At 41.3% G+C, this 23552-nt stretch overlaps 2 protein-coding genes across 2 annotated transcripts; one reads left to right on the top strand and one right to left on the bottom strand.

Annotated features, from left to right (window-relative positions):
* The first annotated feature begins 8710 nt into the window (after nt 1-8710).
* Nucleotides 8711-15615, top strand: LOC140925627 (microfibril-associated glycoprotein 4-like). The gene is made up of 4 exons (XM_073375541.1): nt 8711-9075; nt 9731-9848; nt 11553-11933; nt 15353-15615. Exons 1-4 carry the CDS (start codon nt 8815-8817, stop codon nt 15613-15615), a joined length of 1023 nt encoding a protein of 340 aa, XP_073231642.1. The 5' UTR covers nt 8711-8814.
* Nucleotides 15616-17414: 1799 nt separating this feature from the next.
* Nucleotides 17415-23180, bottom strand: LOC140925628 (uncharacterized). The gene has a single exon (XM_073375542.1). The coding sequence runs from the start codon at nt 23178-23180 to the stop codon at nt 17415-17417; it is 5766 nt and encodes a 1921-aa protein (XP_073231643.1).
* Nucleotides 23181-23552: the final 372 nt, after the last annotated feature.

Raw genomic sequence — 23552 nt, forward strand, 5'->3', positions numbered from 1 at the left:
GGTGATCAAATTGCGTTTTGTGCATTCCGCACGACCCGCCGGTGCAGTGCAGGGCGGATAAAGGTTATCCTTTATCCTCCCTGGTGCAGTGGTTAGAACGTCCGATCTTTATAGTATTCGGAGGGTCGCGAGTTCGATTCTCGCCCGGGGTAGGAAAATTTTCGTTGTCCCGGGCGAGCATGGTTTCTCCTCCTTTCAAGTTGAAAATGTTCACTGGAAGTGTATGTGTACTGCTCACTAGTGTATCATTAAAATTAATGAAAATAAAAATAAAAATAAAAATTAATTTACGCAACCGCGAGTTCGTGAGAAAAAAACAAAATGGTGAATGGTAAGTGACGCCGACTGATTTTCTTTTTCTTTTTATGGCCTTAGTTGAAAAAACTTAAGCAAGCGCCTCAAATGTGTGTCGACGACGACGATGAATGCAATCTCGAAAACACCTCCCTTATTAATTGTACAGGACACCCAATAATGCACAGAACGCCCAACACAAATTAGGGGTTGCGTTCTCGTACCTCGAACGCCATTATTATCATTATTATTGATTTATTTTATTGAAACAAACGGCTCGTACAACCTTTGCTTAGATAATTAAACAAAATCTGCTATAAATTATCTCCACTGTAGGAGCCGATTACCTCCTAATCGTGTGTCATATAAGACGCGATTGTGTGGTAGGCTGGCGTTATTTTAACACTCACCTTTTTGGATTGGCAGCATTCACACAGAAATGTGTGCGTGCCAAGAAATAAGGCTTGAACCAGACGCGAAACACTTATACGAGCTGTTCGCGTCTTATGTAAGACACTATTCAGTTCACGTCTTAGTTAAGACGCGCATTTTTCCCTGGATAAATTACCTGTATTTAGCTCTTATTAACCGAGCGGGAGGTCTGTATCGGAGAATCATGACCGAGGTCTCTAGTACAGACCGAACGCAGTGAGGTCTGTACCAGCGACTGAGGTCAAGATTCTCCCATACAGACCGACCTAGCTCGGTTAATAAGATGTTTATTATATGGCCAAACAAGAAAGCAAAGGAATAAAACATAAATAATTTTATTTGCTTCCCTGCGCGGGCTCATGCATTTAGCTGGCTTTCTTCTGTCACTGGTCTCTAGTCCAGACAGGACAAAAATAACTGTTCAAAGTCCAGCTTTGTACAAACTTAGTCAATGAATGAAGACAAAATTTTTCATACGGGCTCAATGAAAAAGCTTGTGATTGTAGCAACAATTTATGAAAAGCGACCAAAAGTGCAAGTGCAATGTAAGTAATGCCGGTTTGTGCCTCGATCGCTGAGCGATCAGTTATCATTCAGCCTTGCGATCTTCGACAGCTCACCACAGAAAACGTTGATGTTAAAATGTGCAGCCTTCGAACTTGCCAATATGCGCTCCGGCAAAAATTGCCTGGGGCTGGATTTGTTGGACTATGAAGACATTTTGCTGTGTTGTAGTGGAGGTACTGACTTGGTTTTCTTCAGACTGAGCTGGTGTACCTGGCTCACGATTCAGGATAGCAGACATTTCTCGCTGTCGCTTTAGAGATGCTGAATGGTAGCTGTCGAGGCTTTTCAAATTTTTGTGACCGCTTAGCTGTGCAACGAAGTTTGGCTGAACGTCTGCTTCGAGAAGTCCGGTCCAAAACTGGTTTTTCTAACGGAGAGATTAGAAACCTTCTTCTTGTTTGTGTCATCGAGTTTGGCTGCAGCAAACGCGTCTTTGTACTCGGCTCGAGCTCCCGTGACGTAGCGAATATTCCACTGTTTACAAAATTAACGCTCATCATTAGTTTTGGAGTTCCAAAAATGAAAATAAACGCCTCTCTCTTTTAACGCTTCCTATCTCTTGAAAGCCCTCTTCTGGACCCCTAAAATTACTTAAACGCCATGGGCGTCTATTTGATCATGTAAAGTACACTTTTTTCGTGTACGGGTACGGTACGGGTAGCTTACCCGTACCCGCAGCAAAGAAAACTGGCTGATTGTTTCTTAACGGGCGAAACGGAGAGGCTACTGCGTAGAACGGTGTTATCGGCACTCCTTGATAATCATGATTGCCTACTGTGTGACAAACAAGTTCGCTTACCGGTGCCTGTAGAGACGGAAATGGTGTATCTTAAGGTCCCTGCAGCTTTCCTTATACAGTAATTTACTGCAAGCTGAATCACTTGACCGCTTTACCAATAATTTGAATGACTTGATTGATTTCCTTTCATTACCCTCTCTTGAATATTTTCATTTGATTATATATTTTCAAGGCATTCATGGCAATTAGTTCTTTTTTTTTTTTTATCTCAAGGGACAAATTCGGGTCGAAGTGTTTTTTTGTTGTTGTTTTTGGCGGTTGTGAAAGACTGGTTGTTCTTGCTGGGGTAGCCTGCATAGCTGGCCCAGCGGGATCGTCAGTGCGCGCAAATGTTTTCACAAAGGAGTCATAGACTGTTTTACTGGCGTTTAGATTTAAGACGGAACCAAAAGATATGTGAGCAGGAAAAACAGCGGGAGGATGGGGAAGGGAGTGAGAGCTCTCCCTCTCCCTTAGTTTCTCCTCTTTAGCTATTATTTCCCGCTCTCTGATCTCGGGCCACACTCCACATGATGTGAACGCCAGGAACAGGCTAGAGGTCGTCTGATGTAACGGAATCCGGATTCCGGAATCCAAGAAAGTTTTGTTTTTGGGATCTAGAATCTGGGAAAATTTTCTTGTGGAATCCCATATCCTGGGCTTTGGAATCCGGAATACAGATCAAGGAATCCGGAATCCCACCGACAATTGCAATCTAGATCCAAGTTCCACCGACAAATACTGAAATCCACCACCTGGAAATCCGGAATCCACGACGTGGAATCCAGAATCCAAGACTGTCTTGGATTCCCTTGCATGGGCTGTACGTGGTTACGAATTGCGAAGCAGCCTAAAAACTGTATGTAATGGACACACATTCAGTTTATTTTTTAATGTTATTTTTATTTTATTTTCGATTTTCAATTTAAGTTTACTTTTTTATCATTTTATTTTTATTTTATTTTTGATTTTCAGTGAATAAACGTTTGATCTAAGTATTACTTATCTCAGTTTTGCTTTACGTTTTCGTTAAAATATCTGTTCATTTTAGAAGGTTTTTTTGTAAAATCTTTGGCAAATTTCGAGTGATAGCTATGGGCCACCATACTCCGTCCAGTGTTGTTAAAAATTAGTGCCAGTTTTAGCAACAGTTTATTAATTAGCAGCTGGAGAAACCTCCTCAGCGAAATAATTAAGCACCTGTCTTCAGCTTGTAGGGGAAAGCCAAAATTTTAAAGAAGTAAACCGGAATAAGCTCCGGCAAATTCACAAAAAAGTGAGCCGTCTTTGCTCGGTCGCCTGAAGCATCAGATTTATGACAGTGCCAGCCTTTTCCGTCTCACGCTAAGCATTGCAAAACGAACAAAAAATTTTAGTTGATTTAAGAAATGTGGAATAATAAAGTATTTTCGAAAATGGGCACAATATAAGTAAACATGCTGTAAGGAACGTTTCCGTTTAATTAACACAAAATTTGTCGTTCTGATAAGTAAACTCAACTGAAATTTCATTCGCGTTTTAGTCGAGTTCGTGGAGTTTTTTAAGCGATTCTCTCAGCTTTTGTCGTTGTATTTTTGTTGTTTAACATTGAGCAAGAAAATAAATGAAGAAAACATGCAGAGAATGAGTTTTAACACGTACTCAGAAAATACAAACAATTAATATATTTGTTGTGTCTATTTTCACAGAAAGACCAAACTTATAAACCTTATACACCAATGCAATTTGCCCTAGACTTCATTGAATACTAATTTTATGCTTTAATGAACGTCATACTCATGCCAAGCGCTATTGTTGTTCGCTATTATGTACAAGGTTTAGCATTTGCAGTCATTATATTTGGTGCCTGTGGGGGGACAAATTACTGGTATGTACGTTTGAGTTCAAACTAGTCATTTTCACCAAATTTGAGCAACTATTACAAAATCTCCAAAACAAGCTAAAATGGTTAATCAAAAATTTTTCAGGAAAAGCAACCTTTACCTTAAATTTCAATCAACAGAGTTAAAAGATCCGTTTTAAATTACAGGCCAGCTGTTTTCATTAACTATTACAGAGAATAAACAAAGTTTAAACCGTGAGTAACTAGGAAGTTCGAGAGGCCCTACCGCGTAATTTTTTTATTACTTCGTCATCCGACTGACCGTCTCGCTGGCAAACTAATTTAAAGAAAAGGATGACGAAAAGACAACTTAACTCCTTTTTAAAAATCCACGAGTGATTCTTTTTATCTGTGTGAACTCAGACGTTACTAAATTATTTAATATTACTTCATTCTAATCGGGCATTGAAAACGGGAAATCGTTTTTGAATTTATCACAAAATACTCTTTTCAACAATTGCAACATCACATCTTCACTATATAATACGAAAATACGAAAATCCATGTATACTGCAGTGCACAAAAGGGTTAATTAAAAAATTGAAAAAAATGATAAAATGAATGAAAATAGCGATAAGCTTAGTACATTTAACTGTAGATTTATCATATTTATTCTAAGGGAATCCTACAGTTGCAGCTGACTTGAATAATTTTAAAGACATAAAGTATGCTAATAATCAGGGGCACCCAACGACGATTTCGTCTTAAATACATTGAAAAGACTTTTTAAGCTATCCAGAGTACTTTTAGATATCTAGAAATGCATTCTAAGCGGCGCTGTAAAATCTGTATCTGTTCGGTCATCCTAGGGGAACTTGAGTCTTTTCGAAATTACAAGGGCTTGAATATTATTTTCCCGAAAATTTAGATGAAATTTGACGTATTACGAAAGTGAGACATTTTCTAATTCCTCTCTCTACCACATTTTTGAATTCTCTGAAAAATAGCCAAACGCGAAAATTAAACGTCAAAAAATCGTAGGGAATTTACTAGACAAGCTTTGAAAATTGTACATGAATGGAACGGTCGTCTAGAAATTTTTAGCCGTCATGAAGTAAGAGAAAATTCTCGGCAATATTTGCTTCTCGGAACAGATATTTTAAAGAAAACAGTCGTTGGGTGCCTATAGTGAATAATAATAATTAACTATATAATAAAGACGTCAAGATGTTTAACTGATGACTAAGCCCGCGGGTAGCCTGCGCGGCAGGCGCAAAAAGGGGAGGGGGAGTGGGGAGGGAGAAAGGGAAATCCCCCTCCCCTTTTTCCCTTCCTCCCTATCCCCTACCCCCTACCCCTTTCGACGCCTGCTACGCAGGCTAGCCCACGGGTGACTTTTCCTGCTTTTCCATAATAACTGTCCGATCGCAATCGGGAGCGGTTCATTCCCGGCCAAGACCTTCAGTATGGCAAGTCGTTTAGCAGTGTTAGCGCTCTTGCTGGTTTGTGTTGTCTGGGGAGCTTGGCTAAACTACGTTGCAACTGCTCGCGTTGAAGGTGAGGTAAACAGATTCAGCTATATTTTATTTCCAGGCTTTTTCTTCGCTAACATCACTTAACCTTCTCATTTGCTGCAAAGATCTTCTTTGCAATTATTCCAGCTATTATATGCACAAAAAGATCTTGTAGGGTCGCAATTTGTCATGAAAGCTTAAAACTGAACAATTTTGTCCGGCGCGCCGATGACCAACCGCCACCTGAACCGTGAGCCTGGAGTTACATACAACCTCAGTATGTTACGAATGCGAATTTTTCAGTGGGACTTATAGGTTAAGTTGGGTTAGATCTGTAGATATTAACTTAACAATCAACGGAGATTTTGCCATCACGAGAGAAACTTTGAAGTCACCGTGTTCGGCGGACGTCTTCATTTCCGACCCCTTTAAAACACACGCTACGCCAGTGACTGCGGATTTGCTATAAGTAAGCTTTGCGCATCTAAAAGTTTGACCGGTTTCAAACTTTGGGCAACAACTCCCAACAACACGCAACAACATGCGTAAACATTCAACAGGGTGTGCAAAGGGACGCAACATGTAATAACAAAGTACAATGTTGGGATTTGTTGCCCAACAATGTTGCCTCGGTTTGCACAGGGTTTAATAAATTAAATGATCCACCTCGTACAGCAAAGGGGTGTATCATAGACCCATTCACGCTGATATTTGCATTTCCTATTATCACAAAATGTTAATTTTTCTTTTCTAATAAACGAGTAATATTATGAACTTTTTTGTACACTTGCAGAAAAAATGAAAAAAAAAAAAAAAAACAAGAAAACACAGACTTAACGTCATAAATAATATGCGTTTCTCAAGCCGTCTTAAATTTCCACTTACGCTTCGTGCTGTTCATGTTAAGAAGGTGCAATGTCTGCGCTGACGTCATCTAATCGACATAATGAAAACAAACAGCAGTAATGTAAATATATATTAACCAAAAGCTAATCAATAGTTTTTCACTATTCTGCTTGATACTTTTTCCTTGGTTTAAATCTTATTTCCATTTTTATAAAGGTATGCTGATAGTAAATAAATTTAAACCAAAGATCAAATTGAACCACACATTAAAACTGCTGCCGGCCTAAACTCTTTATAAATTTTAAGCAATTGCTAATCAGTTTACGTTTAGTTTATAACGATTGCGTAAGTTTGCAATGTTCATCCTTACCACTTTTTGTGTTTTTAAAGTTTTGGAAAAATGTTCGTTCGGTTCTCCAAACACAATGAGCAGGTATCTTCAGAAACGGATATTAATTTCTGAATCTAATCAAACATTTGTTGAAAATACATAGAGGAGAAATAAAAGGCTTGCTGGATAACTACTGTAACACTAGCACGAATATTAAAATCGCTTCTAATTGTATTCTTTATTTTTTATTATTTTTTTGGCCGACCTATTTACAGTGAATATACAAGTCACATTGTGAATAAATAAAAGGCACCTATTAAATACTTAAGATAATTATTCATTTCAATTCAAGTAGTTTAAAATAGCCTCCTCTTTTAATAAACTTAATAATGAATTGGAAAAAGAATTAATTAAAGACTGACTGGAACCAAAAAGGCGAACAATTGTAAACAACAATCAGTAAAAACACTCGGTAGGTAAGAAAACAACTGGGAACTATTTGTGCAAACGCAGTGAGTCAGGCCTGACCAGCATACTTGTTGCTGAACGGGAATCGAAAATAGCGATTCAAGCTAGCGCAAACCGGCTTGACAATGCATGACTTATATTACAGCATCATGATGTCTCGCGTGGAATATGCTTGGAATCGGTACAGCAGCTTCTGGTAAGTGTTGCATGCGAGTTAACAATAGATTGAGTCAAAAGGAAATAGTAGAACTCAGTCTGTAGTTAAAATTGGAGTTGATGAGTTCAATATTCACGAATAGACTGCAATGGCTATCTCAATAACAGCTCAGAAAAATGGATATTGTATGGGATGCAAAGTTATTCAGATTGACGGCCTTAGCAACGTAGTTGAAGCAAGAAGCTAAGTTATGTGTCGATCACTAAAGGCTCACATAACCAAGAACTGAAGGCCTAAAAACAGCTTAATTTTACACTGGCAAGGATTTCGTTGAGAAATCTGAAAACAATTAAATAAATGTGTCTCTACAGTCTAGCTTCCGTTTTCAACAGAAAAAATATATTTAAAAGAAAAAAAATGTGTTTACAGTTCAGCCAGGGGCACCCAACGAGAATATAGTTCAAAACCACTTAAACATAGTATTGTTAAACGTATTTTGGTATTTAATTGGTAGATAAAGGCATATTTTTATCCTCTAAAAATTTTTCATCTGTTCGGATTTCCTAGCTGAAAGTCTAGTGATCCGAAAATTATAGGGATCAAAACTTACCTTTTCGAAAATTTCAGCCAGAAAAAAGGCTCCCGAAAATTCTAGGTAACCTTTTTGGGGTAAAAATCCGTTAAAAATAGGCAATTAAATCATTTTTTAGATGTTCGAAAATTCTAGGAGAAGCAGGCAAGCAAGAAATTTTACAACAAATGTTCCGAAAATTCTAGATCTCAAAACGTCTTCCGAACAGATATTTTTCCGAAAATTGTCGTTGGGTGCCCCTGTTCAGCTTCCTTTTCTAATAGAGGAAATCTATTTAAAGAAAAAAGAAACAACAGTATTTTTTTAGTAACAGCTCATTTTGTTCTTTCAATGGTGACATTTGAGGCTTATAAAAGGATCCAAGTTATAACTCAGTCAGAGGTCAGTCGCATTTCGAATTTAGGTGTGTTCAATTGTTTGATAACTTATTTTATTCTAGAATAGACTCACTCTTATTTACAAGGAGGAAACCAGGGGAAAATTTGTTAAATAACGGAGAAAAATCAATTGTCGCATGACTGTCTTGTGTTTTAGGGACTAAAACCGTTTTCTGATACTTGCATGACTTTCTAGTATTCACTCGTGAAAGAAATACGGCAAGGAGTCGAATGTCGGATTGCTAATAACAACTATCATTGTGTAACTTGAATCGCGTATTAATGTTACCTCTCTTCAGACTGACTGGGTGCTTTGAGGCGCCCCCTTGACTTTAAAGTTGAATAACTTCAAAACCGTGTACGTCAAGATTGACTTTACCTTGGCAACAAAGTTTTGACAGCCAGTTCTCTTACCAAAATTTGCATTTTTCTATTAAAAACCGTTTTACTTCTAGATTTGCTAAAATTTTAAATTATAAATTATTACCTTACACTTTATTTAGCATTATTCAATCAAACTTATTAAAACCCTTTACGAAGCGAGTGTCTCGGAATTTCATTACCAACAGATCTTCTGCTGGTAAAACATCAGTTCTTTTAAGTACAAAACAAATTTTCATTATTTCTGCGGTTTTAATGACAGAATATAACCGCATCATCAATTTCGAGGAACCGATAAACGACAAAGTTCTTCCTGGTCACGTGATAAGGACTGAGATGGTCCGAAACGAGGGAAGCTGCCGGGTGAAGTGCTTTTTGGAGCCAAACTGCGTATCCATCAACGTGGGGCCTGAAGTTGAGGGAACACGAACATGCGAGTTGAAAAATTTCACCGATGAAAGCGAAACACAAACTGGTTTGGAAGAAAAGAAAGGTTACATACACTTCGCTGTTGAGGTAAGGCACTTCGCGGTAATAAAAGATGAAGAGAATGAGTTAAGTTGGCCATTCAGTAAATGTTTGTATAGCGAGTGTGTTATCTGTATTACAGTCACCTTTATATACATTAACACTTATTTTTCATGCAGACTTTATATGAGGAATGGGCTGAGCAACGCTGTTTCTCTTACCTTTATGTAACTCATTTAGAAAAAAATATCCAAAATTTGTGCTGAGTGTCAATTTACGTAAGAAGCTTTTAACTAGATAACTAGGAAAACACCAGTTTCAATTACCTGGGGGTAAACTTAAAACTCTCGCACTGATTCAAAACCTCGGCTTAAATGGTTTCCTATTTCCTTGAAAAGTGCAGCCGGAGGTTTCATGAAGTATTGAATGATATCAGGACCAGTTAATGTTTAAAAAATTCATACAGATGTGTCAATAGACCAATTCCGATATATCAAACTTCATACATGGCTCCGAGGCTTGGGGGAAGAAAACAAATTAAAGAAATTATCTTGAGGCTCAGCAATGAATACACTGTGAATAATAAATTTCTTTTATTTTATTCCCCCAAGCCTGCTGGGAGCCAAGTATGAATTTTGATATATTGAATCCCGAAATTAACATATTAATTCTGTGTCATGGTCGTTTTTTAACTGTTTTCCAGAACTTTTGTCATCGTAGCCGTTGCCCTGGAAAGTACTTTCTGTGCCAAGTCGGGTTTACAAATAAAGGATACAGATGTTTCTGTCCCGAGGGTTTTAAGGGAGATCTATGCGATGAAGGTAATGTACACTCAATAGGCAACAATCTCGTTCCCAGGTTCTCTCTCCTTTGGCTGATTGACTAAGTTTTGTTTCTGTAATTGTATTCTCTTTTACTCCATTCTTACTTTCATGCATTCCCCCACTTTATCAAGATAAAGTTGATTTGTCATGGATCATTTTACATTACCATGCATGGTTAACAATTAAAAAAATGAAAACGAAAAGTTAAGCACTGATAAAATAAACTGGCCTGACCTCAACATATCATAGACGCAAAGACAAAGACAAATGGAGACCAAAAGTGTTTGTCAACGTGTTCAAATATCCACACACATGACCATGTATGTAAATGGCTCCATTAGTTCGATTTTTCAATGGATTCATTTCAATTTTTTTTCTGAGAAAATATGGTCATCATCATCATCATCATCATCATCACCATCATCATCATCATCATCATCATCATCATCATCATCATCATCATCATCATCATTAACATCGTCCTTATCATTATCATTATCGCCATTATCTGCATCAACATGATCGTCAACATCGGCAAAATGTCTTTCACCTCATTATATTTTCAACTTGGCAAAAGCTTAGCTTTGACAATCGGGCCGGAAAAGGAACTTTTATTCTTAGGCAGTGTCAATTATAGTGTAGATGAGGTTCTTATCCTACCAGATCGTTCCTGAGACCAGCAAAGGTGAACTAAAAATCAAAGAAGCGGAAAGAAATTTCAACTGGGAATCCTCCTCAACAAGACATTCATGCTCCAAAGTCATTAAATTTTCCTAATTCAATACCACCCCAATACCAAATGTTTCGTAAATGAAGTTTGGACCTCCGCATTTTCTATTAATTATTGCTATTATTATTAAAGTGTCAATAACAAAATGCTTGAATCTGATTGGTTCTTAACAGCCCATATTTATAGCTTAATTTTGCTAATTGAACTCCAAAACTGTGACCTGTCCGATTACCAGGAGCTTGTAAACAGACAAAAAAAAATTGGACAGTTAGAGAACCAATAAAAATCAAGTAGCAGATGCCATTTAAGCCAATAAAATTTAATTACATAGCACATGATAACCAGTCAAAATCAGTGAAAAATAGTGACCAAGAAAAGAAAAATGGATGAAACTAACTGGTCCAGTGACTTTTATTCAGATGCTTTGGAATCCTTCTCTTAAATTAATAAAATAATATTCCAAGACTGAGATTCTCGCATTTTGTCATTGACACAATTAGTTGTGATAGGATGTCGCGTCGTAGAATTCAGGCGTGCTACGCGCACGCCGACTTGAAATTACCCGCACGATTTCTCCCTGAATTGTACTCTACTCAGTTCTATTACCATTATTATTATTATTATTGTTATTCTTTCTTTTTTTGGAGGGGGGGGGGGGGGGCATACCTATAGAGCGTTTTCGCTCACGTGGCCAGCATATATGCAAATTTATGAAAACAAAAGAAATTGTTAAGAAAGAGTTCAACTCTCTCAAGTCTGCTACACAGCCGTTTTTAGTGTCGTCACGCAACGCTCTTTCCCTCCGTGGGGAGGAGCGTTGCGTGACAACACTAAAAACGGCTGTGTAGCAGACTAAACTATCTCAGGATTTGTTTTAAACGTCAACATGGCCACCGTGACGTCATGTGAAAACGCTCTATAAGGGGAAAACACATGGTGATGAAGACGCTTCGGAATTCATTATTTTTCAGTCTACAAAAACTGTGCTGAGCTGTATGAAGCTGGTGTTCGAAACAGCGGTGTTTATACCATCGACCCTGACAATGCTGGAACCTTTCAAGTATACTGTGACCAAGCAACAGCCGGTGGGGGGTGGACTGTGTTCCAAAAGAGACTGGACGGCTCGTTAGATTTCTACCGTGGCTGGGATGACTACGAACACGGTTTCGGAAATCTGAATGGTGAGTTTTGGTTCGGATTGGACAAGATACACCGCCTGACAAAAGGACACAGCAAGCTTCGGGTTGATCTGGAAGACTTCGACAGCCAAGTAGCTTACGCTGAATACGACTCATTTGGTGTTGGTGATGAACACAGCAAGTATAAGCTGGAACTTATTGGACAATACGCTGGTAAGACGCAACACCACAGTTAAAAAAGAAATAATAATGAAGTTCCACGCTGTCGTAAGGCCAGTGCAGTAATTTTAAATTAAAGTTTATACGATTTATGGGCGCGATCTGTAAGCCAACAAACACGCTGCGATTTCTCGGGCAAACCATTCTATCAAAAGAAATTGAATGCGAGTATTATTTCTCGAATAATGTTCCAACAAGAGAGAATAATCGGTCGGAGAGGCAATCTTAGCCCGCTGGCCGAGATATGTGATTTTCACTAAAGTTATATTTAGAGGCTGGATTAAACGGAAATTTATTCCGCACATTTAAATCAATTCTTTGAAACGTCACCACCAGGTCCACCACGATTAACGCCTCGTCCAAATAATTTGTTTTCTTTTGAAAACGTATTTATTTCGCTGTGTTAAGGCCTGCCTTCCACACCTATACGCTGAGCGTTTTCATCCAAAACGCATCGATTGGAAAACGCTTTTGAAAGTATCGCATCGCGTGGATGGTCGAAAACGCATCAAAATGAAAACGATGACGTCATATGTACCACGTGGGTCGTAAAATATCGCAGGGACGTGCATTTGTATAGCCTGCGTGGCAGGCGTTCGAAAGGGAAGGGAAGGGAATTAGTGCGCGAGACCACGCGCGTTTCTTTCGCGCCTGAAACTCCCTTTCCCATCCCTTTAAAACGCCTGCCACGCTGGCTAGCATTTGTAGCATGCGCGTAGGGTTCAACTTACGTCACAACGTGTAATTTTACCGTTTTTGGACGTTTTAGTGTGGACAGTCAAAAAGGCATCAAAACGGTAGCTTTGGAGGCGAATCGATCGCTGTGTTTTCGCTGACAACAAAAACGCTTTAGTGTGGACAGAGCCTTATTGCGACACACCAAGAGAGCATAATAACCCCCTATTCTATCTGACAACACTGAATAAAAGTTTGCGGACCACTCCAGAAACCAACTTCCGATAAATTTGAAGCGTTTAATTGGTGTAAAAATAATTTAGTGAAATTCGCATATTCCAAGGGCGAGAATGGGTGTTTCCATCTTTGTTCCAATCTCTCTTGGATTCTTTGGTATCTGAGTTTTAGCGCTAAATAAGATATAGGAAGCCGTTTCTCGCGTTGCTAGGTGATCGCTTCGCTTATTCCACCTATTTTCATCTTAATAGACGGTCCGAAAACCGGGCACAAGTTACTTAACGGGCAAGCCGAGGCAAGCTTTTTGTGCCTATTGTAGTAGAGAGACGCTCATTAATTAGTAAACCTATACCGAATTAGTATGCAGGAAGACACTGACTAGGCACTTAATTAGTATGGAGGAACGTAATTTTTCCCTAGGTTAAAAATAATGGGTGACGTCATAGATTATCCCTAAAGCGACTATCCCTAAATTATCCTTAGCTATCCACCAACGGCGCTTAAATTAAAGAATTAAATTTAAAAACCTTAGAATTAATTTAAAAAACTGGCAACTGTTGTTCGGTATTCCTGTACCCGATCTTTAACTCAGACGTTTCTTAATTTTACCGATCTACTACGTTTCAGCGATTGCATTGTTTTAACGCGATTCTTCGAGAGTGTTGTAAGAATAGTTTGTTCATAGTAGCTTGCTATAAGCACGCGTGATTATTCCAACTCGCTTTGTTTGACAGATATAGGCGAACTTCAGGGTCGTAACGAGTTATATGGGATCAGGGATAAAAGGCAAAAAATGGGGTGGGATCAGGGATCACAGGCCCGGGATCTGGGATTCTTAGTTGTGGGATCGGGATCAGTACTGCTGTGAGGTGATCAGGAACAGTTTTCCGACAAAAAAATGCTTTAAGGGGAAGGACCTGCTCTCGTTTAAGAACTTAGTTGTATTTTTGGCGTAACAATTTGTTCCTGTACTTAAGTGTACGCAATACGACTTTTTTTAGTACACCGCTGACTCTCGGTTGGGAGTTGCCTAGCTATTGACTCATTTTGTTTTGACTCATTTTTTGTAACTATACCTTACATTCACTGAAATATCGAATTGGTCTGGGTTTTTTTGACTGCCAAACAAGGACTTAATAAGAAAAAATTCATACAATGGACGTTACCTTTTGCCAATGATTTCCTTCTGCACCCCGAACAATGATTTTATACATTCTCTTTTGACAGTGAAAGACGAGGTTTTTCAATGGAAAAAACCCTGTTATCACAGCATTTGTTATTGCACTTGTTACTGTAACTTGTATTTTTCTGCTGACCATGCTCAACAGACAATACATGGTCTCTTGCAAGCCTTTAGCAGCTCCTGATTCCAAGCCTCTGATCAACGCTCATATCAAGTGGCAAGTGTCGGGAGAAGACGGCAAATAACGAAGCCTGTTCTTATTATGCTAGGGAGAAAGTGTACGAAACATCTTAACCAAACTTACAAAGCCTTACAAGGCGAAGGAGTAGTCGATCCTGGCTCTGTAAAATAATATAGTTTCTTAGCTCGTTGTTCGGCAGGCCAGTGGCCTTTATCTTCGCCCAAAGAGACTCAATCTGATCTCGTTTTGCTACTTAAAACTTAGTCAAAATTCTTAAAAAGTCTTGCCTTTTACAGGTACCTTTTTTGAATAGCTGTCCCAGCTTACTCCATCCGCAGAAAGCTGGTAAACTGCTTACAATTATGTCATGGGGTAACTCAACCGAATATAATCGAAACATCAGTAAGAGGATTAAGTGAGATGGAGAGGTATACAACTAGAGGTCATGTGGCTGAAAAGAGTTCACTTGGTCAACTGGTGCTACCAAGGCGACGACTGAGAAAAAGCTAGCTAGTGCAAACCCCATTTATTCTGAATCGATCAACCAATCTTATTGACATTTCTTTTTGTGTGAATAAAACTTTGCTAAATGGAATTAATCTCTTTTTAATTTAAAACGGACAGGGCAAAAAACAAAAAGGGGTTGGTTTGTTACAAAAACGTGACGGATATAAGAAACTTCCCGTATTTCCGTCGAGTTTACAAAATACGGAAACACGTTATTTCGTCCTGTGGAACGCTCTAGATGTGAGCCGTTTAAAGTGTAACTATTATGATAGAAATGATGATAACTAATGGAACTGGCTGGAGTAAAAAACTCTCCAGTCAGTAACTTGGCTGGGATTCTGCTGAAGAAATCGAGAGACACCTAATTTTGCATTTTATTCAGGTCAGTATCCGGAGCAAATGTGTAGACTAGAAAGTATCACCTATTTACGTTTATTTACAAGGGTGTGATAAGTAGACTGTAACATAGTTGAGGTTAAATGCCCTATTTGTAACGGTAAAAATGCCCGTTTTACTTATTTGGAGTGCCGCTACTCTCTCATTTTCCCGCCGAAACGTCTAAAGAAAGGTTAGTTAGGACCATTAATAAAAATCTACGGTAAGAAATGAGATTTGTGTTTATAATTTTAGGGACTGCCGGTGACTCTCTTACAGTGCATCATAAAATGTCATTCTCCACCAAAGATCAAGACAATGACCAAGCTAACGGGAGCTGTGCCATTCGGTTCGAGGGAGCCTGGTGGTACAATGCCTGTCACCACTCCAACTTAAATGGTCGCTATCTTAATGGGAATCACTCCTCTTATGCCAACGGTGTAAACTGGTTGCGCTGGAAAGGTTATCATTACTCCGCCAAGCGGGCTGAAATGAAAATCAAACCAGTAGAAGCCTAATCCGTACAGTTGAGCCCTGTCCACAGACACCGAAGGGACAAAGCAACTACTATGGAGATTTCCGTTTTAAAGATGTCACCATGATAACGCTAGTTGTCACATTCAAGACTCCGCTGATTGTTTTATTTGTAGCCTGAACATGTAACAAGCGTTATTTAGGGCACTCAGAAGGGCTCTAGTGCTCGCAACCCAAACCCGCCTGGATGACCCAAGTAAGGTCTGCTGCGCCCAGGCTAGTCTTAAGTGTTAAGCAACTAAATAGTATAGTTCCATAATTGTTTATAAAATGTACCTAAATTGATTAATATACAGTAGTGAAACACTGAAGGCCATTTATACGAAAACATAAAAGTAAAATAAAACGACGTGTCTCGGATAAGATACGTCGCTTACATAAGATGCGCACTTCACGCAGTTTCAGAAACCTGCCTCCCATAATGAAATAAAGTTGCGCCGTTAGCATGTAGCATACTATAGTGATAGTTGTTTTCAAAATTTATTGTTTGCTTTTAACTAAATCTTTTCTGCTGGTAATTTCTTGCCAGACCTGGTAATAGGGATCGATATGCTTGGTCAGTGCTTTGAATTGTTGCTAGTGAGACTTTCAATGATTTTACGGGAAGAAGAATTTTAGAGAACTTTTCTTCCTTTTTTGTTTTTTGTTTTTTTTGCTTGCTAGGTATTCGGTGCACTTTTTGCGCTTTTCAGAAAGTTGTATATGAAACTGCAATAAGCGTGTAAGTCTCTTGGCCTTTAATAACAACACCACAAACCAAATTCGAATTAAGATTTATTGTAGCCGACGTGCTTGGTACTAAGAGTGTGCATACAAACAGCGTGGGTTGAAACTAAAACGGTAAAAGAGCAAAAAAGTTACAAGTTGCGACTAAGGTAAATTAGAGTAAGGAAATAACAAAGCTGCAAAACGAGGACCGTGAAGTACACTTACATTGTTTCGGCCAGAGAAAACTGCTGTAAAGCGGACTGCGAATAACGCGAAGAGACTTGCAAGAAACTAAACAGAACTGCGCTAAGCGCGGACCAAAAAGAGCTGCACAAACTGTACAAACCAAACTGTACTGCAAAACTACGATACGAAAAATACGCTAGAACATGCGGAAAATAAAACTATAGAAACTTAGAAAGGCGCTAATGAAGATGAAACAGCAAAGAAACGCTAACGAGGGCGCGAAAACTGACAGAAAAGGAATAAACACCTAAATTAACGCAAAAAGAAAGACTAAACAAAAGGACGAAAAGAAGTATAAACTAATTTGCGTACGCAAAGGAAAAACAAATTACGCAAGAACGAATAATAGAAAAAATGTTACACTTGGATCTTACATACCGGCCCCATAAGTGGGGAGCACACGCGAGGCACTTAAATGAAACAATTAAAGATCTAAGTGTCTTTCTAAGAGTTCTTAATGTTCTCTTCTCCTGAATTCAGAAAATTGCACAGAAAATAACTCCAAAGGGAAAGTTCAAGCTTCTATCAGCAAGCAAAGCTTGTCAATTGGCCTCTCCAAAACTGCTCCTTTTACTTTCACCCTGGTACGGCGCACCAAACCTTTCTTGTCGGCGAAGACTTCTACCACTCTACCAAGGGGCCATGAATTGCGAGGGGAATTTTCGGCGCTCACTAGAACAATATCCCCAACGGCCAGGTTCTTGCGAATCGTCGTCCATTTCTGCCTACTTTGGAGCAGAGGCAAGTACTCCTTAGACCATCTCTTCCAAAAGATATCTGCGAGATATTGCACTTGTCTCCATCTGCGTCGAGAGAAGGTGTCTTCCTTTTAGAATAACCCAGGGGGCATCTGAGGCTCCGAGCGTAAAAGAAGCAAATGGTTTGGTGTAAGGGGCTCCGGATCATTGGGGTCACCTGAAACTGTGGTGATTGGACGACCATTAATAATGCTTTCCACTTCGCATAGGAGGGTGACTAAACCTTCGTCGTCAACAGTTTGAGTTTGAAGCAAAGCTCGAAGGACCTTGCGCGTTGTTCGAATGCAGCGCTCCCAAACACCTCCATAATGGGAGCCATAGGGGGGGTTGAAGTTCCACTTGATACCCTTCTGAAGTAGAGCTTCGTGAATCTTGTTGTGATTCCACGCGTTGATGGATTCCCTGAGCTCTCTCTCTCCGCCGGTGAAATTGGTACCATTATCGGATCTGATCTCCTTTACCTGGCCCCTTCTTGCTATAAAACTTCTGAGCGCCATCAGGAAAGAATCAGTTTCCAAACTGTGCGCCACTTCAATGTGAACCGCGCGGATAGAAAGACACGTGAAAATGACCCCATATCTTTTCACAAGACTTCGCCCACGGCGTACCTGAAGAGGACCAAAACAATCAATGCCGACAGATGTAAAAGGTGGCTGACCTGGGGTAACACGATCCACGGGAAGGTCAGCCATTTTCTGCTCACAGAACGGGCCTTGACGCCGCTGGCAACTAAAACATTTCGAAAGAACTTTCCTGACAACAGAACTTGCGTTTACGATCCAAAACTTCTCGCGCGCAAGACTGATAACGTACTCTCTTCCAGAGTGACCGGAGATCTGGTGGTAATATTCTACTACAAGGTTGGTCACGTGATCCTTCTTGGGCAAAATAATCTGACGTTTGGCCTCAAATGCAGTGGACGCTAAACTTAACCTCCCACCGACACGTAAGACGCCGTTCACTAAGAATGGATCCAGACTTCGAAGGCTCCTGCTTTTCTTGACTTGCGTACCGTTTTCAGACTTGCTTAACAGCTCAAGCTCATCCGGAAAATTAAACTGCTGGACGTTCCCAAGGATTTCTAGCTCCGCGATTTCCAACTCTGTAACGGTAATTGGTGGTAAAGAAAGGATGGGAGTTGAATGGATCGGGTCTCTCGATTTTCCGCGTTCACTTAACCTTTGCAAGTTTCCACGGTACCGTAAAAACCATGCAACTGACTTCTTCAATCGGTGCCAGGAAGACGCGCGTTGAAAGTACTCAACCACAGGATGCTCCGACTCGGAAACAGAAGCGTGACAAACCTTATAAACCATCTTCACTTCCGGGTCTCCGTCTTGAAGACATCCAAGCGATAAGGGGTTCCTAGGCCAATCTTCTTCTGACTTCCAGAGAAACTCCGGCCCCAGTAACCATCTTTGGCAGCTCAACAATGCATTGGCAGTCAACTCTCTTGAAGCGCAATCTCCAGGATTCGCTACACCTTCCACATAGCGCCACTGATCTGGACTTGAGCCCTCTCGAAGTACGGCAACCCGATTGGCAACAAACGTGTGGAAACGCGTACTTTCGTTCTTCACATAACGAAGCACTGACATGCTGTCTGACCAAAACACGGATTCGCAATTAGGAGGCATCTCCAGCTCTTCCTTGAGCATCTTGTCTTGTCGCACAGAAACGGTTGCGGCCGAGAGCTCTAAACGAGGAACAGAAATAGCTTTCAAAGGAGCCACGCGTGATTTTCCAAACAGGAAGGAACAATGAACTCGGTCCTCATGGCTAACCAGTCGAAGGTAAGTCACTGAACCATAAGCAGCTTCTGAGGCATCAGAGAAGTGATGCAGCTGACTGGATTTAACGGGACCAAAATCCTCTGGCTTTAAACAGCGACTCACAGAAAACTCCGAGAGCTTTGGAACATCTGCTAGCCAATTTTCCCAACGTGCAGCGTACTCAGTCGGAATCTCGTCATCCCATCCAAGCTTAATGCGACAAAGATCTTGAAGGATTTCCTTCGCGGTCAGAACGAACGGTGCCAAGAATCCCAACGGATCGAAAATAGCACTCGCTAGAGACAAGATACCCCTACGCGTTGGTGGACGGGAGCTAATGTTGACTCTGAAGCGGAACGAGTCGGATTCTACACACCATTGAACTCCTAGGGCTCGCTGAACAGGCAACTCTTCCTTCCTTATGTCCATGTCCTTGATGTCCTTTGCTCGCTCCTTCTCAGGGATAGCTTGCAGAACATCACGGCTATTGCTGACCCATTTGGTTAGCTTGAAACCACCACGCGATAGTAAAGTGCATAAACTGCCAACATGCTCAATGGCTTTCTGTTCGCCAGGGAGGGACTTCAAACAATCATCAACATAAAAGTTTCTTTTAACTGTGTTAATGACATCAGGAGGGAAGCTGTGACGATTATCTTCTGCTGTCTTGCGGAGTGCGAGATTTGCGCAAGCCGGTGATGAAATGGCTCCAAACAAGTGAACGACCATCTGATATTCTTGTAATTCGCGCGCCATGTTGCCATCCTCCCACCAAAGAAAACGCAGAAAGGAACTGTCAGGATCGGGAACTCTCACTTGGTGGAACATGGACTCTATGTCCGCCATAACAGCCACTCTCTCTTCACGAAACCTCAACAGGACTCCTACAAGCGAACTGGTTAGGTCCGGGCCCTTGTACAGCATGTCATTGAGAGACTTTCCCATAAATTTGGCCGAACAGTCAAACACGACGCGGATCTTTCCTGGCTTGCGAGGGTGGTAAACACCATGGTGCGGTATGTACCAGGCGGTGCCCTTCGCGGGGCTCTTCTGATCAGGGGACACTTTGCGTGCATATCCTTTGGAGAGAATGTCTTCCATAAAGGCCTTATAATCTTGGTACAACTTCGGGTCTCTTTCCAGCCTTTTCTTCAACCAAATGGCGCGCTGCCAGGCCTGCGCCTTGTTGCTGGGTACAGGCGTTTGGCGATCCTTAAACGGTAAAGAGATTTGATAGTGCCCATTTCTCAACTCCACAGTCTGTTCGGCGATTTGCATAAATCTACGTTCGTCTTGAGACATCTCTGTCTTGCTATCAACGGTGGGATCAGTAAAATCGCGATTATAGAAGTCTTCTATCATCTGTTGGAGCCCGTGATCGACTTTAGCAAGAAAAGCGGATGACCGTGAACTATGGTGACGACGGCCTAAGGGACCATTTACCGCCCAGCCGATTCGAGTTCTTGAAGCATAAGGACCACCGTCTTGACTGTGTTTGATATCAAGTGGATCGAGAGCCTTGGGAACGTCACTAGCAATCAAAAGGCCAACCTCAGCGTCGAGACGAGGCAGAAAAACTCCTTGCAAGTGGGGCCACTGATCAACGTCGTCCTGAGTTGGAATGTCGCTGCTGGACACAGGAATCTCCGGCCTGGTGTAAAGGGTCGGGAGGCTAATCCACTCGTTCTCGTCCAAATCGGATACAAGAAGGTCGCGAACCAGGAAGCTGTTGGTGATGCTATTTTTCTTCTCAAGAGTAGACAGGGATATCTTAACTTGCTGACCATTAATCCCGAGCTGCTTCATGAGCGATTCAGTACAGAAACTGGAGTTGCTACCGTTATCCAAAAAGGCGTAGGTGACGACGCTCTCATCACTATCTTTAGCTCTTACTCTAACTGGTATTACGGCCATGCCTGTCCTACGACCCTCTCCTGAGGTCTCACTGTTGGCACTGGTGCTCGTTTTTACCATGTGGCTACAAACTTGAGTGCTGATTAGGCCTTCGGTACCCACTCCAACGTCGACAGCTGGTCTCTCACGAGGGCTTGTATATAAAACAGTAGGATGCCGTCCTTTACAGTTCGCAATCTTGCAATTTTTCCTCTGCGGGCAAAACTTTGCGACATGTTCGGTGGATAAACATCCAAAGCACAGCTTTTTGGACAACAGGAATTGAATTCTCTCTTGGTAGGGTTTCCACCGCAATGACTGACAATCCTCAAGGGCGTGGTTTCTGCTACAATAGAGACACCGATTTTTCCCTTGTGAGGGACCCTGATCGATTCCAGATGGCTGAACCTTGCGAGTCTGAGGTCTCTGGTCTCCATCGGCGCGTTGACTTGGCTCCTTTACACCGTGCGGAACCGTCTCACTGGTAGGACTTTCACTATCGCCTACATGTGCTAAAAGACTGAGATTCTTGGGATTGGATGTCTTGCCACCAGAGGACCGCTGACCAGGCGCCGATCTTACGGTATCGGATATCTTGCCAAAGACTGGGTTGGTTAGTATTCTTGCTTCGCGATCAACAAAGGCGACGAAGTCACTAAACTGTACTGGCCTTAACTGTCTGTCCATGATGTCATCAGCTAAGCGACGCCATCTTTCTCTCATGCTGTAAGGAATCTTGAGCACCAACTTTTGAATGTTTCCTGGCTGATCAAACTTAGAAATGTACTGGCTACCTGCCAATGCGTTCTTGCAACTTGCGAGAAAGACTGAAAAACGATTCAAAGCCACACCATCTTCTGCCTTTATGCTCGGCCAGTCGAGGGCCTTCATCTCGTAAGCGGATGCTATGCGATAATCGTCACCATACTTCCTTCTCAAAAGCCTACGAGCCTCATCGTAACCTTCTTCCGCTGGTAAATGATGACAGGATCTTACAAGTTCCTTAACGTCCCCTGCGGTGAACTGCTCGAGGTAATAGAGCCTATCAGTACTGCTAAATGTTCTGGATTCAACCAAATTTTCAAAGGCGCGAACGAAGGTGCGGTACTCAATAGGGTTTCCGTCAAACACAGGAACACGGGGCTGCGGAAGTTTGTTCCTATTCTGATTATGCGCTAGCAATTCCATTATTCTATTCTGCTGAAACTGAAGAGCAGTCTGTTGCCGCTGCAAACCAATCGTTTCCTTTCTCAGATCCTCGCCGACTGTACCCGCTTGATAATCAAAGTGGCCGTAAGGAACAGAATCCACGGACACGCCCTGGCCTGGGTGGTGCACCTCGCCTGGAAAAGACCTTTTCGCGCGGGGGCTGGTACGAGGGGGATCCTGATCCTGGAGCTCTGTCTCCAATTTTAAAGGCTTCACCTCCGGTAGAGAAGGGGAGGTCATTGCTGCGTAGACCCTCTCCTTAGCTGTTGTCTTGACTATTTCGGCTTCGAGGTTAAGGCGTAATTCTTCCTGCTGTAAACGAAACTTTTTCTCTTCGAGTGTTTGGCGCTTTTCGAGCATAGAAATTTCAGCTTTTAACTCGGCAATTCTTGCGGCTTCTTTGGCTCTCGCGGCTGCAACTGATGAAGCACGGCCACCACGAGTACTTGCACGACTAGAATGTTTTGAAACCTTGGAAGCAACTGAAGGAATTGGCGTACCAGCACAACTAATTGAATCCTCGGGATTCACCGCCGAATCTACTTGAAGCGATTCTGCTAATAGCTTGTGTTCAATATTAATTATCCAATCGACGATCTCCTGACGGAACACATGAACCTTTCTCTCTTTGTCTTCAAGATAGCGTTGACCCTCAATAAGGGCGTTCTCATCCACAATTTCTCCCACGTAGTCGCGATGGGCCTCTTTGAATCTTTCAAAAGCGTTGTCCAAGTAAGGAAGCTTCTCTTTAACCTCCTGAAGATTATGATCATCAGTAAGCAAGCCAGAAATTTCATTGGAAATGGCGGTTACGGTAGATAGGTGACCAGACCTTGAATTTTTCTTTAAACGAAGTGTTTCCAGGTAAGACGCTTCAAAATCCAGCGAACGGTTTGGTTGTCGCACGCGTGTTCCAACTCGCCGGGCGACGGGATCTGTAAGCTGCTTGCGGCTAAAGCTCATGACGAAACGACATGTCACCAACAATTTTCAACGATGAAACTGCAATAAGCGTGTAAGTCTCTTGGCCTTTAATAACAACACCACAAACCAAATTCGAATTAAGATTTATTGTAGCCGACGTGCTTGGTACTAAGAGTGTGCATACAAACAGCGTGGGTTGAAACTAAAACGGTAAAAGAGCAAAAAAGTTACAAGTTGCGACTAAGGTAAATTAGAGTAAGGAAATAACAAAGCTGCAAAACGAGGACCGTGAAGTACACTTACATTGTTTCGGCCAGAGAAAACTGCTGTAAAGCGGACTGCGAATAACGCGAAGAGACTTGCAAGAAACTAAACAGAACTGCGCTAAGCGCGGACCAAAAAGAGCTGCAC

The sequence above is a fragment of the Porites lutea genome, chromosome 2, assembly GCF_958299795.1.
Source record: "Porites lutea chromosome 2, jaPorLute2.1, whole genome shotgun sequence".
Taxonomy (NCBI): domain Eukaryota; kingdom Metazoa; phylum Cnidaria; class Anthozoa; order Scleractinia; family Poritidae; genus Porites; species Porites lutea.